Genomic DNA, 12,719 nt, shown 5'->3' on the forward strand with positions numbered 1-12,719 from the left:
AAAATGACTTTGTGATGATAACAGTAACATCATCATCAGCATAAGCTGGTAACCAAGCAGATGTGTTTGTCAAGGCCGTGAGAGTCTCTGCTTTGGTTCAGTTGCAACGGCGTACGACATCGCAGACGAGCCCGTCTGAAACCTCTCTAAACGTGAACTGCTCTGCTGAGCTGCCCCCCTGCTTTTAACACAACAGGACCATATGGTCAAAAGGTGACTAGGCTGACATCTAATGGGATTGGCCTAATCTGCTTTTACATTAACAGAACGATAAAGGGAAACTAGTCTGTACAACATTCTGATATGTGACATTTGAACGGGGAAAACAGGTCAATGAGAATAAAGCCAGGGAGGAACATGTCACTGTGCCGACAAAGCACTTTTGGACAGAGCACGTTAACAGATCAGAGTGAAGCTCTAATGTTTACTCAAAGGTTCAAAGCCCTTTAAGCCAAGCAGACCCGTCGTTCTGCTCCCATACGTTGTTTGTCGGCTTGTTTGTTGTCCAGCCAGGCATCTTATTTGAATAACCAAACTAATGACAGCACCCTGAGCCAGAAAAATAAATAAATGAATAATTGACACGTCATTTTCTTCTAAACTTTCCATCGCATACCCCACACACGTGCAGCACATATCTCATTTTGCGCATCAGGTAATGTTGCTCAACCGGTTCCTCCACCTCCTCCTCCTGCTGGGTGTGTGTCTTTCTCTCTAGCCTCCAGGCACCTGTGTACACAAATGAATCATCAATGTGGATGATCAGACTGGTGTCATTATTACTGAGCACATCATCCGTCAGAGGAACGAGGATGGAAAAATAAATAAATAAATAAATAAAACGCAAATGCCTTGGGTTTTTCCTCTGAAAAACATTGGTAAAGGATTTCCCGGTGATCACTTGAACGCCACCAGGAGAAATATGACTCAGCTAAAAATGAGCTGTTTCAAGTCTCGGTTTCTTGGCCAACGTTTTATTTTTGCAGTTCTTGAGCTGCTGCGATGGTCACAGCTTGAGCGGATCATTTCTGGGATGACAAAACGGAGCACCTAAACCTACCGTACAACTGGAGGAGACACAGGAAGCAGCAGCAGAGACGCCTCATGTGTTACAGCAAAAACAAATGTAGGCATCAGCCCATGGAGCATCGAGCAGCTCCCCACGGAGGAGCAGTTTGAACGAGAACTACCATCTTTTGTTAATGTTTTTGTGGCCGATGGGTCCACATCAGTCAGTATAATTTTAAGCCAATAAGATCTGTCACTACAGCACATGGTCACGGTGTTGAGCTGGGCTTGTAAACATTTGATTGATTTCATGAAACAATATGAATCTCACTCGTAAGATTTTGGCTACTGTCCATAAACAAACAATTTGCTAATGTTTTTCCAGTGAGGATGTGAAAAAGTAACATGAAAGCACTCTGATGGTTTTTGTTCAGAAGAAGCTGTGTAGACTTTCTGGGTGAAGAACCCCCCCCCCCCCCCGCAGCCTGGACATTATCAAACGACTGACCTGGTTCCCGTTCACCTAGGTGTTTTTTTTAAACCTTTCCTCAGAAGCGCGTACAACAAGCGTCAGTGTCACAGGCACCGACCCGTCAGCATTCCAGCGTTCAGACTGCAGCCGCATCACTGGCTGACACACAAATCACTTCATCGTGACTGCATCAGCTAAACATCGGCCCTTTGGGTTTCATAACACCGGCTGCAGGTATCGGATAGCAGAAACAAAAGGTTACCACTGGATACAAACAGCTCGGGCTTGGGAGGAAGCGGGAGAAATTACTGTATCCGTATCAATGGTCTAGTCAAGTGTTTGTCACTTTATCAAGAAAGAAAGAAAAAAAAAACAGCCCAGAGCAGAACATTTCACATGAGTCATTTTTATTTTTTCTTACAAAAAGAAACTATCACAACTTCATTTGGTTACTGTACAGTTTCTCTTTTCATAGTCTCTGTCTGATAACAGGTTGTGATTTCATGCTGAACACCAAACACCCTCCTAATAACTCACACCACAAGTACAACATGACACTTTACAACTTTCTCCGTTTCTTCTTTTAATGTTTTACATCCTCTTTATACTCTGGAGTGAAAAGCAAAAGAAAACCAGAAAAAGAAAAAGAAAAAAAAAAAGGACACAAAGTTAAAATCCCTGACAGTTTCAACTTAGAAAATGAGGGACGAGAGACAGAACTCTTCGAATGGCGTGGTCCATAATCAACATGCACCTGACGTGTTTCTGTGCGCGTGTCTCTGTGCGAGCGCGTTCTGGACAAGCACCATAATTCACGGTTCGTGAGAGTTTAAAGAGCCCCCCCCCCCCCCCCCCCGCCCTGCACGAGACGGGGCTAGAGAAACGGAGGCGGTCGGTGGGGTCGGGAGGGGTGAATCTGGGTCACGCTTTTTTTTTTTTAGCACGTCGGCTGAAAATCGTAAATACGATCCCACGTTGGCAGTGGACAGCACTGCGTCCACGGCCGGGGCGCGCGACAAGGACGAGGTACGAGGAGCACGGTGAATGTAAGTTTAAGGGATGTATCAAGTATGTTTCCCTGAGAAAACACTTCTTCTTCTTCAGTACCGCTTGAACAATTTCTGTCACATTTTGGCCTGTCCTCTACACCTCCTAGACAGAAGAACAGAAACAAAAGCATCCTGGCTCATATTGAACATACTGCTCTTCACATTACCTCAAGTTATTGCTAACTTTGCACTTCTCTCCCATTCGGAACGACCACCCTCAACGATCAAAAGGGAGAAACTCGGGACAAACTTTCAGACAACTTTCCTGGCGATCACCGCACAAGCCTATATTCATCAGTGTATGTGAGCCACATAACGGTGTCTCGTAAACCAGTTGCAAAGTACCGAGAGTGTTGGTGACACCTTCATGACAGGAGTGTGAGTAGTGCTACTGCCCCCCCACCATCCCACCCCCCCTTTTACCCCCACAGCAGTGAAAACTGGAGGAGGGAGGAGGATGGGAGTGGCGATGGATCGGACAGTAGACACGTGAGCGTCAAACGCTGAGCTGACATGCCAGCACCGGGGATCGGGAAAGGCAGGATCAAAGAGCGCAACAAGATAAAAATGTGAGGACCGACTGTTAAAAATGTTTTTCCTTATTACTCGTTACAAAAAAAAAAAAAAAAAAAAAGAATCAAAGCCAATCCTGTATTTCTTGTTTAAAGACATTCATGTTTCGTGTAAGGGACAATTTTGTCAGTGACTGCAGAATCCTAGTGCACGACTTTGTTGCTATTAACTCAATCTGGCTGAACAGATAAACCTGACGAGAGCCGTCTCTGAAGCCCTTTTTTCCGAGTCTGGAACATGACGATGTGCGGCAGGTGTTAGAGTGTGAAGTGAGGCAAGTGACGGTGCAGGTGTGCTCGCATGTGTTTTGCTACAAAAACAACACTCATGTGAGGTCAAGCAGAGGTTAAAAACACTTTCTCATTAACAAAGCTGTCCACTCACACGAGGAGGGTTTTAAAAATCGTTATCTAAATCAAGCCTCATCAATTGGCTGTATACAGAAATCCCACAGCCACTCAAGGAAGTCATCTGTATAAAAACTTTACCATTTCCTCTTTTCCTCAGTTTTTTTTTCCTCCAAATTTTTTAAAACTAATATTAAAACCAGGAACTGGGGGTGTCGACACCTCGCAGTAAAAAACAAATAAAAGAACAGCCAAACAAGTCTTAAAATCACTTCCCCAGTGCTCTGCCTCCTCCTGAGGAGTGCAGGGACTGAGAAAGGGGACCGGAGGACTCTCTCTTGGTTATGACACGAGTTTGGGGAGGACCGTGCGGAGAGGAATGGTCTCCCCTGAGTCCCCCATCATGGTGCTCCTCAGTTTGTTGCTGGCAGTGGTGGTGCCTAAGCCGGGCCCGCCCTTGGCCAGGATAGAGGGAAACGAGGTGCTGTGGTGCTCGGGAAGTCGCTTCACAGAAGCCCCTTGGTTCTTCTCGGCCCCAGGGAGGGGTTTGGGGAGCCGGCGGTACAGCCACGGGTGCCGGAGGGCCTGGCTGGGCGTGAGGCGAGACGACGGGTCCCATTCCAAACACTTCTTAATGAAGTCAATAAAGGTGGGGTCCTCGCAGCCCTTGAGGGCGGCGCTCCACTCCTTGCTGGCCGGGGGGCCTCTCATCTTGCCGCGGCGGGAGCGAGAGCCCGTCAGCACGGTGGCGCCGGTCGGCAGGATGTTGGCTCCGCAGTAACGGGGGTGGCCCTTGGAGTTGATGAAGTTCTTTGCCCTTTTCGCCTGCTCTAACACCTTCTGCGGAGGCATCCCCAGGAGCTCCATGACACAGGCCAGCTGGTCACCCTCGTCTTCGCCGGGGAACAACGGGTAGCCGGTCAGCAGCTCGGCCAGGATGCAGCCGAAGCTCCACATGTCGATGGGAAGGCCATAGCGTGAACCGAGAATCACCTCCGGAGCGCGGTAGAAGCGAGACTGGATGTAGGTGTACACCCGCTGGTGCTCGAAGCAGCTCGAGCCAAAGTCAATCACCTGGTGGGGGGAAGACAGGGAGGAGATTAAATATACAGGACCGTAGCGAAAGCAACACCAGGGTTTATACAGCAATCCTTATGTTAAATTTAATACCAATTTAATACCTTTTTCACTACCTTCAGATTTTTTTTAAAAACTGTCACAACATTAAGTGTTAATCACAAACCTTTTAACATTAATACAGATTTTGAACTATAGAACACTATACAGAACAGATTTATAGACTCATTGATGTTGACCAGATGTTTCACATTTATTTCACTTTGTGAATGACAATAAAATAGACAGCTTAAAATGTAAAAGGTAAAAAATAATACCAATTAAAAAAAAAATACCTCTGACAGTGAATTTAACACTTTTAATGGCCTTAAATTTGGCAATTTTCATTTATCACTTTTTAATACTTTTTAAAACCCCGCGGAAACCCTGAACACAATATCTCAGGGTGAGAACGTGCCGGGCGTTTTACCTTGATGCCGCTGCGGCCCTGCTGTTTGAGGAGGATGTTCTCCGGTTTGAGGTCACAGTGGATGATCCTGTGTCTGCTCAGCGCCTCCAGGCACTGCAGGATGGAGTGTGCAAACTTCCGGACCAGCGGCAGGCTGAAGCCCTGGAACTTGTTGCGCTTGATCAGCTCGTACAAGTTCATGCTCAACAGCTCAAAAGTCATACAGATGTGGTTGCGGAAGGTGAAGTTCTCCAGCATGTGCACCACATTCATGGTGCCGTTACGGTCCTGCTTGCGCAGGTGTTCCAGGATGCGGATCTCCTCCTGCGCCTGCCGGTGGAAACGCTTCTCGTTGCGAACCATTTTCAGAGCCAGGTGCTGCTGGAGTTTGTGGTCGTATACTTTGGCCACCTGACCAAAGCTTCCTTTACCGATGATCTGAAGCGGAAACGGAGAGAACAACCAGGAGTTAGCTCAAAGTCATAAACAACACTAAGCCGTTCTATTTAACGGTATCAAAAAAAGTGTGGAACCTTGAGGAACTCGTAGCGGTACGCCAGGTGGTCGTGGGGGACGTGAATGTAGCCGCCCTGCTCGTCGTCGTAGCCGCAGTTGTTGTTCCCTCCTGCAATAGCAGGTCTCTTCTTGGCATTGGGTCCCACGAAATAGATTTCTGGGTAGGAGTGGATTTCCGTCTGCTCCAGCGAGGAAAGCTGAGATCGGTAGAGTCTCAGCGCCTGCTCAGGAGTGAGGGGACCACACAGCTTGCCACTGTTGCCTCCACTTCCAGCGCCGTGTGGCCCGGAGGACTCACTGGAGCCCTTACTTGATTCAGTGCTGCAGAAAACACGGATTACAGAAATGCAGCGATCAAAAATGGATGACGGATCTTTAAAGTGCTACATTGAAAGACGGAGGAGGGGGGGGGGGGGGGGTCCTCGGGTCGTCCCTCTGTCTCACCTGTCTACACTGTGCTCCTTGGACTGGCTGGAGGCCGGCGCAGACTTGGTGGGCGTCTGGCCAGCGCTCCCATTGACCTGAGTGCTTGCTGTGGTTATGGCGTGGATCTTTCGGTTGTTGGTTGTGTCTTCGTACAGGTACTTGACCTTCAGCTGGCCGCCCCGCACCGTCACCTGATCCCTCATCACAGCCTTGCTACTGACAACCTATGCAGGAAGAAGAATCACACAAAATCAGCCACAAGAGCAGATCTACGGGACACATATTGCTAACGTACTATAAAAATACTATTTTAAGCATCATTACGTTTAATAACCAAACCGTTTGGTTTGCATCGTTTAACTATTTCACAAGAAAGTCTGAGTCCGTCTCCCGGACGATGACAATGACACAAACGTTCAGGAAAACCACCGGTGCATTTTAAGAGATGGTTCCATAGATTTGTTGGTGAAGTTGGAATAAAACACACAGATTTAAAATGAAAATAACACAAATTAGAGATAACAAAAGCAGCCTCTCTAACAACATCATGTTGGGTTTCGTTTTGCTTATCAATTCTTGCATCACAGGTAGTGTGAAACCAGCAGAGATGCAGATTTCAGTGGGTGAACCTGCACGACTGGATCCAGATGCTGTTGGGCTGCTAAAGCTTAGGAGAACAGACCTGCTTGTTTGTGTAACCGCCAGTAAGTAAAAGATAGTAGCAGGCTTGCTGCTCAGCAATAAGCAGAACGTTTAACTTTTCTAACTTTGTGAAGGGATTTGAAGTTTCACTGGATGTGGAAAACAAGCGGTGGCTGGTCGCCATAACAGGTACAACAAATAACACAAAAACAATCAAGTCCTGGCCGATCAGCAGCCATTATAGTTGTATTTGGTCGAAACAGCTTTATTTACTATGTGTTTAAGAGTGTCTCGTCTTTTCTTCTGTTCCTCACCAGTAGAAAAAAAACAAACACCTTATAAATGACTGTCATTAAAGCTTGATTAAACTCTTAAGTTATAAAGGAAGTGGGTGTTAAGATACATATTGACAAAGTCAGAACAACCAAACGTCGTCTCTAGCCAATAGCTCCCTTACATGAACACTTCTTATTTTAATGCTAGGGTGGTTTGCAGTGGAAAGTTTTTTTTTCATGCTGCTCTGTGGAATTCTAGGCCTCATGGCCAACAAAAAACCACTTCAACCTATAAAAACAACACAACAACAAATTGTGCTTTAAAAGCAGCTGCTGACGTGTTCGCTCGGCCCGGGGAGTTGGGAGTGTTTGTGTTGTATGTTGGAGTCCTGAAATAGAGCTGGAGCGCAGGGTTGGTTTCCATACGTGTAACCATATAGTTTTAACTTATTACAAGGCCTTCTGCTGACCCGGGGTCCCATGCAGCTGTTGTCCAAAAGCGCTACAACCAACACAGTGAATGCCATTGATTGAGCCCGTTCACCCGCACAAACACACAAATGCTGACACAAAAAAAGGAGAGGAAAAAAAAAAAAAAAAAAAATCAAAGCGTGTGCTCCTCTGTAATGGATTCCTGACCGACTGGGCAAAAATGTAACCAAAAGTAGAAAGAGGAAGTGTGTGTGGATCTTTTCTAACGTGGGTATTATGGAGGGCGGTGAGCGCAGTGTGCAAATCTGTACGCTACACCAGATGGACGAGAGCTAATCTCTTTGCTGTTAGACATTTAAGTATGCTTTTCTTCTTCTTCAGGGTACACTTACTCACAAAATACAGTAAAAAAAAAAGGAAATCTTAGTAAAAAGACAACTTCAAAGTGGTGTACCGCCAATAAAAAAGCTGAGCACTGTATTTTCTTTCAAACTCATTGCCACTGCTCTCTCATTAATTATGACATTCTACTAAATGTACCAGCACAATTAATTTAAGTAGTTCATGATGCCTGCCAACAAAGAACAGGGGTGCCATCGGTGTATCACTTTGAAAAAGCATGTGAACACCAAACATGCTGAACTGGGGCAAGTTACTGTCAGTCACATTGAGCAGAGAACAGTACCTCCGTGAGCGTGACAGAAAAATACAAAGGAAGAAGGGCAGGACTAGAATAGAAAACTGGGCCTAAACTCTGTGCGAGCCCACTGATGGAGAATTACACGAGCTGGGAGAAGAGGGGGAGGAGGAGGGAGGTGGGAGAATGTTGATTGGTCATTCGGTTTGTGGGTCACATTTTCAAGCCCAATAAATCTTTACAATATATCAAACAAACCCTTCTCCTCTTTGCTGATGTGGAAGGCTGGGTGCATCGTTTTCTGTCGGTGTGCATTTGCAGCCGAAGGGCCCTTGCAGGGAGTATAGCTGGAAAGATGTCACTCAAACTTGGCTCCAATGTATAATGTGTATGATTGGTGAAGTAAAATCTTATCTGAACTGGATCCACTGGGCAGGGAGAAGCAACATATAATGATTTATGGGCCCATTTAATGAAGATTATGGACTGCATGTCATCAAGGCCAGCTACTTGAATCCCCACAAAGAGACAAATTTAAATGCACATCTGCAGATTAAAAGAGTCTGCAGATGGTTATTCTGCAGAGAGCAACACCCGTGCACTAAATTAATGGACCTCATGCAGGACTTTACTACACTGTGCAGTGGTAAATATGCATACTCTATACTGGCAAACATTAAAACTAGTTACGTTTGCAAATTGGTAACTGCAGTTAAACATGTGGATTTACTGCGAGTGAAAACGGACACTTCCTGGAGTCGCCCAGTAGAACAATCACTCCAATATGCCCCGAGGAAGCCAATCAATATTACTCATCTAATCATGGTACTCTGATTGAGGGGTATAAAACTACATGCACGTCACGTGCTGCTGATAAGAGAATGCAAGTGATAAGATACTGAGTAAAAGAGAAAGACGAGGACGGCTACAAATCGGATGAATAAGAACAAGGCAGACCAAGGGATATCACTGCGAGGAACAGGATGTCTGGAGACGGAGAGCCTCGGCTCAGGAAACAGGGCTCAACAGGCTTTGTGCTCCTACGTGCGTGTCTGTGTACGTGTCTGCGTACGTACTGTGTGTTTGGACATCGGGGGCAACCCAGATGGACTGTTTGTATCAGCTTCGTCTTTGAGGATGTGGTCCGTCCTCATGTAAGAGTCGTACAGGCCGTCACCGTGGCGTGCTAAAGGGGACACAAAAAAATGAACAAATGGATCAGTGTGATTATATGGAGCCGTTAAATCTGGAACACAGGCACGCTTGAGGATGACAATCCGATGACGTTGGGAGGTAACGCCCACAGAATGCAATTAAATCTTCTACGTAGAGACAGGCAATCCCCTGTCTGCCTTAATGAGACAAAGTTCCATTGATTATCTCGTCAATAAACCCACCGACTTCAATAGCTACCTTGTCAGTAAGACAAATGTTTAGTTACAGCCTGAAAAATCCCTTCAGCCAACCTCAGCAGGGCTTCCCCCATCCTTCTGTTCTTTGTAAAGCAGTGAGATGAACGCTGTCTGCCACAACATCCTAGCCCACATCTACCGTGAAATGCCCATTATTAGCAGATACACTATTGTATCTATTGTGTGGAATACATTGTGCCCAGGACCAGGGCCCTGACCTGACCAGCTTAGGTAGGGCTTAGGGTTCCAGATCGCTAGCGCTGCAAGTGGTATTATTGGCCTAATGGGGGTAACAGATGCCTCTGTGACGACAGCATCTTTCCATCTGTCCATCTGTCCACTCAGGCCGAGTCATTTAAGGCACACACCAGGTGTGCTCCGAGTTAGAGCTAACATAGAGGGATGTGGGGGCTTGTCATTCAAGAGTGCTGAATTTCACGCTCACCTCTGTGGCACCAAGCCAAACACCTACAGTAATGAGAGATGATACGGAGAGGAGATGGATGAGCAAAAGCATCTGGGACCGTACTAGTCAGTTACTAAAATGACAAGCATTCACCAGCCAGCTGTTTCTCCCAACAGCCACCTAGCTTACACAAACACACATACTACTACTTCAGTACAATAAAGTCCAGAGCATAATCTCCGACAGCTTGAACTAGGTTTAATAGTCTCGTAGCTTAAGCCATTTACAAAGCTACGGTGTTGGGTTGGCCTATTAACAAAAGCCTTCAGTTTTGGCCTGTTTCATGTTTTCTCTGACTCGTCCCAGAGAGTGTTGTAACCAAGTGCAGGTGCGTCAGAGCCAACATCCCCTGGGCTAGTTTGTGAACAGCCCAGCTCCTGGACAGATTAGACCTGCTGCCTGGATACAGACGCATTAAACCTGCACAGCACAGCAACCAGTGGCATTAGGGCTCCACACAGACAATATTAGGCAGGCACAGACCCCATTAGCCTTGTGCAAACTCCTAATGACTCAGTCGGGGCTCAGCACTTTCTTTGCAGAATATGGCGTCGTTCTCCAAATAAATCTCCCCAGGACAAAAAATAAATAAGAATCAACAGAGCCTCATGTCTATGTACCCAAACACGCTGCCTGCTTTGTGCAGCTGGCCTGCAGCTCTCCACTCTTGCAGGACCCCCAACTTCTGCACAGCATAGGGTGGAGAACACAGTTCAGGCAAACAGACACAGATCATGTGTCATAAAACGTGCAATTTGAAAGTCAAAACGTTGTGTCTACAACCTCTTTTTTTGTATTCCAGACAGTCTTCCCAATGCACACCAAACATAGTGTTTTCATTTTGTCCTATCTCCCCATACTATACAGGACTGTCTCAGAAAATTAGAATATTGTGATAAAGTTCTTTATTTTCTGTAATGCAATTAAAAAAACAAAAATGTCATACATTCTGGATTCATTACAAATCAACTGAAATATTGCAAGCCTTTTATTATTTTAATATTGCTGATTATGGCTTACAGTTCAAGATTAAGATTCCCAGAATATTCTAATTTTTTGAGATATTGGGATATTTGAGTTTTCTTAAGCTGTAAGCCATGATCAGCAATATTAAAATAATAAAAGGCTTGTAATATTTCAGTTGATTTGTAATGAATCCAGAATGTATGACATTTTTGTAATTGCATTACAGAAAATCACAATATTCTAATGTTCTGAGACAGTCCTGTACACACCAGCAACAAAGAAAACTCGCCAGAGCCAAATCAAATGAAAATCGGTGGCAGTTAAACTAATAAAAAAATAACAACGATGATAGACGTGGTGAAAAATCCAAAGTAGTTAATGTCAGAGCTTATAAAACACGACAATAAATGCCTACTAGTTGGAAAACAACGCTGGTGGTTGATCTGGAGCCTCGAAGCCTTTAGAAAATGTGCTTACAAACCGCATCCTATGAAACGACTGCTTCCTGTGTCCAGAATCACGAACAATACAAAAATAAAAAGTAAAAGGAGCAGCTGAAGTTGTAAGAAAACAAGCAGAACGGTTGTCGTGGTTACCTGTTGCTATTGGGCCCTCTGGTTTCCTGCTTATTATCATCATGTTTGTAATCAAAGCGTGATGCCAGCATCCGATGCGGTGGGGGAAAAATCCCGGATTTAAAAAGGAAAAAAGGAAGTTCAAAACTATTGTAATAACAAGGCAAACGCAGCTGGCAGCATTGGAAACTTTTCTTTCTGCGTGTTTTAGTTAGGACGGTCCACAGATCCGAGCCGTGCTCCAACTCCGAGCCCAGTTCTCATCCTGTAACGTTGGTGTAGTTAGTTTAAAGCTCTGGCTCTGCTCGGGTGTGTTCCCCTCAGCCGTGTGGTTGGTGGTGGTTAGCCGCTTAGCTCTGCAGCTAGCTGGACCCAGCAGCACACCCGTCCGGACCGCAGCTCCCTCTGGCCACACCCGCCCAGATGTTCCGGCAGCTGGCCGGCCCGACCCTGACCCCGATCCCCGCTCCCCTCGCCTCTCTCTGCCGGTGCCAGGAGCCGGTCCCGAGCAGCATTCCCGTCCCGGTTAGCTGGTGTTAGCAGACGGCAGGAGCAGGATGTTCCCCCTGATCTGGGACGGTAGCACGCTGCTGCTGCTGTCTTCACCCCTCTGCAACAGTAATGATTAAAACTAACTAAAAAGCACACACTAGTTCTCTAGTTCCATGGTTTATTTTGTTGCAGGAAACAGATGAGTCGTGTTGAGCCCTGGTCGTGTTGGTTAATCCGTCTGAGAGCGTCTCTCCTCGGACGGAGCTGCGCGGTGTTGCTGCTTCTGAGAGAGACCAGTCAGCAACCAGGGGGGCGGGGCTAGGCGGGGCAGGGGGCGGGGCTAGGAGACCAGGAGGCGGGGCTTCCCGTTGTTGCTGCTTCAGAGAGAGACCAGTCAGCAACCAGAGGGGGCGGGGCCAGGAGACCAGGAGGCGGGGCTTCCCGTTGTTGCTGCTTCAGAGAGAGACCAGTCAGCAACCAGGGGGGGCCTGGGCCAGGCGTGGCCAGGCGGGGCCGGTGTACTGCCAATTTCTGCTACCTGCCGAGAAATGCTACTTTGTTGTTCTGCGCATGCGCACAGTTGATTTTCAAAGTTTGATTGGCACGCCAATCATTTCTTGCACCATAAATTGTTCTTTTTGTCCCTCAAAAAAATTGATTCCAGCAAAATGGCTAAAAAGATTTGTGACGACATATCTTGTTTTTTGCTTCTGTGATTCATGCCTCAGACCTTGCTCCTATTTTGTTATGGTTTTTGTTTTGCCTGATTTTGAAAATATATGCAAATGTTTTTACTTGTATTTTAAAATAACAACCCCTTTTTGTTTGTTTTATTTTGTTTCATTTCTACATATATATATATATATATATATATATATATATATATATATATATATATATATATAT

General features: G+C 45.9%; 1 protein-coding gene across 1 annotated transcript; it reads right to left on the bottom strand.

Annotated features, from left to right (window-relative positions):
* Positions 1-1,870: 1,870 nt before the first annotated feature.
* On the bottom strand, positions 1,871-12,091 carry dyrk3 (dual specificity tyrosine phosphorylation regulated kinase 3). Its single transcript, XM_061727636.1, has 6 exons — positions 11,343-12,091; positions 8,979-9,088; positions 5,935-6,140; positions 5,508-5,811; positions 4,996-5,412; positions 1,871-4,523 (listed from the first exon to the last, which is right to left on the bottom strand). The coding sequence occupies exons 1-6, from the start codon at positions 11,383-11,385 to the stop codon at positions 3,792-3,794; spliced, it is 1,812 nt and encodes a 603-aa protein (XP_061583620.1). The 5' UTR covers positions 11,386-12,091; the 3' UTR covers positions 1,871-3,791.
* Between the last annotated feature and the right edge of the window lie 628 nt (positions 12,092-12,719).

The sequence above is a fragment of the Cololabis saira genome, chromosome 8, assembly GCF_033807715.1.
Source record: "Cololabis saira isolate AMF1-May2022 chromosome 8, fColSai1.1, whole genome shotgun sequence".
NCBI classification, from domain to species: domain Eukaryota; kingdom Metazoa; phylum Chordata; class Actinopteri; order Beloniformes; family Belonidae; genus Cololabis; species Cololabis saira.

Excerpts from the sequence above, each read along its gene's own strand:
- dyrk3 (XM_061727636.1), bottom strand. The coding sequence starts at position 11,385 with ATGATGATAATAAGCAGGAAACCAGAGGGCCCAATAGCAACAG. Across the intron at positions 5,413-5,507 it reads ACCGCTACGAGTTCCTCAAG|ATCATCGGTAAAGGAAGCTT; the intron begins GTTCCACACTTT and ends TTTCCGCTTCAG. Across the intron at positions 4,524-4,995 it reads AGGGCCGCAGCGGCATCAAG|GTGATTGACTTTGGCTCGAG; the intron begins GTAAAACGCCCG and ends TCCCCCCACCAG.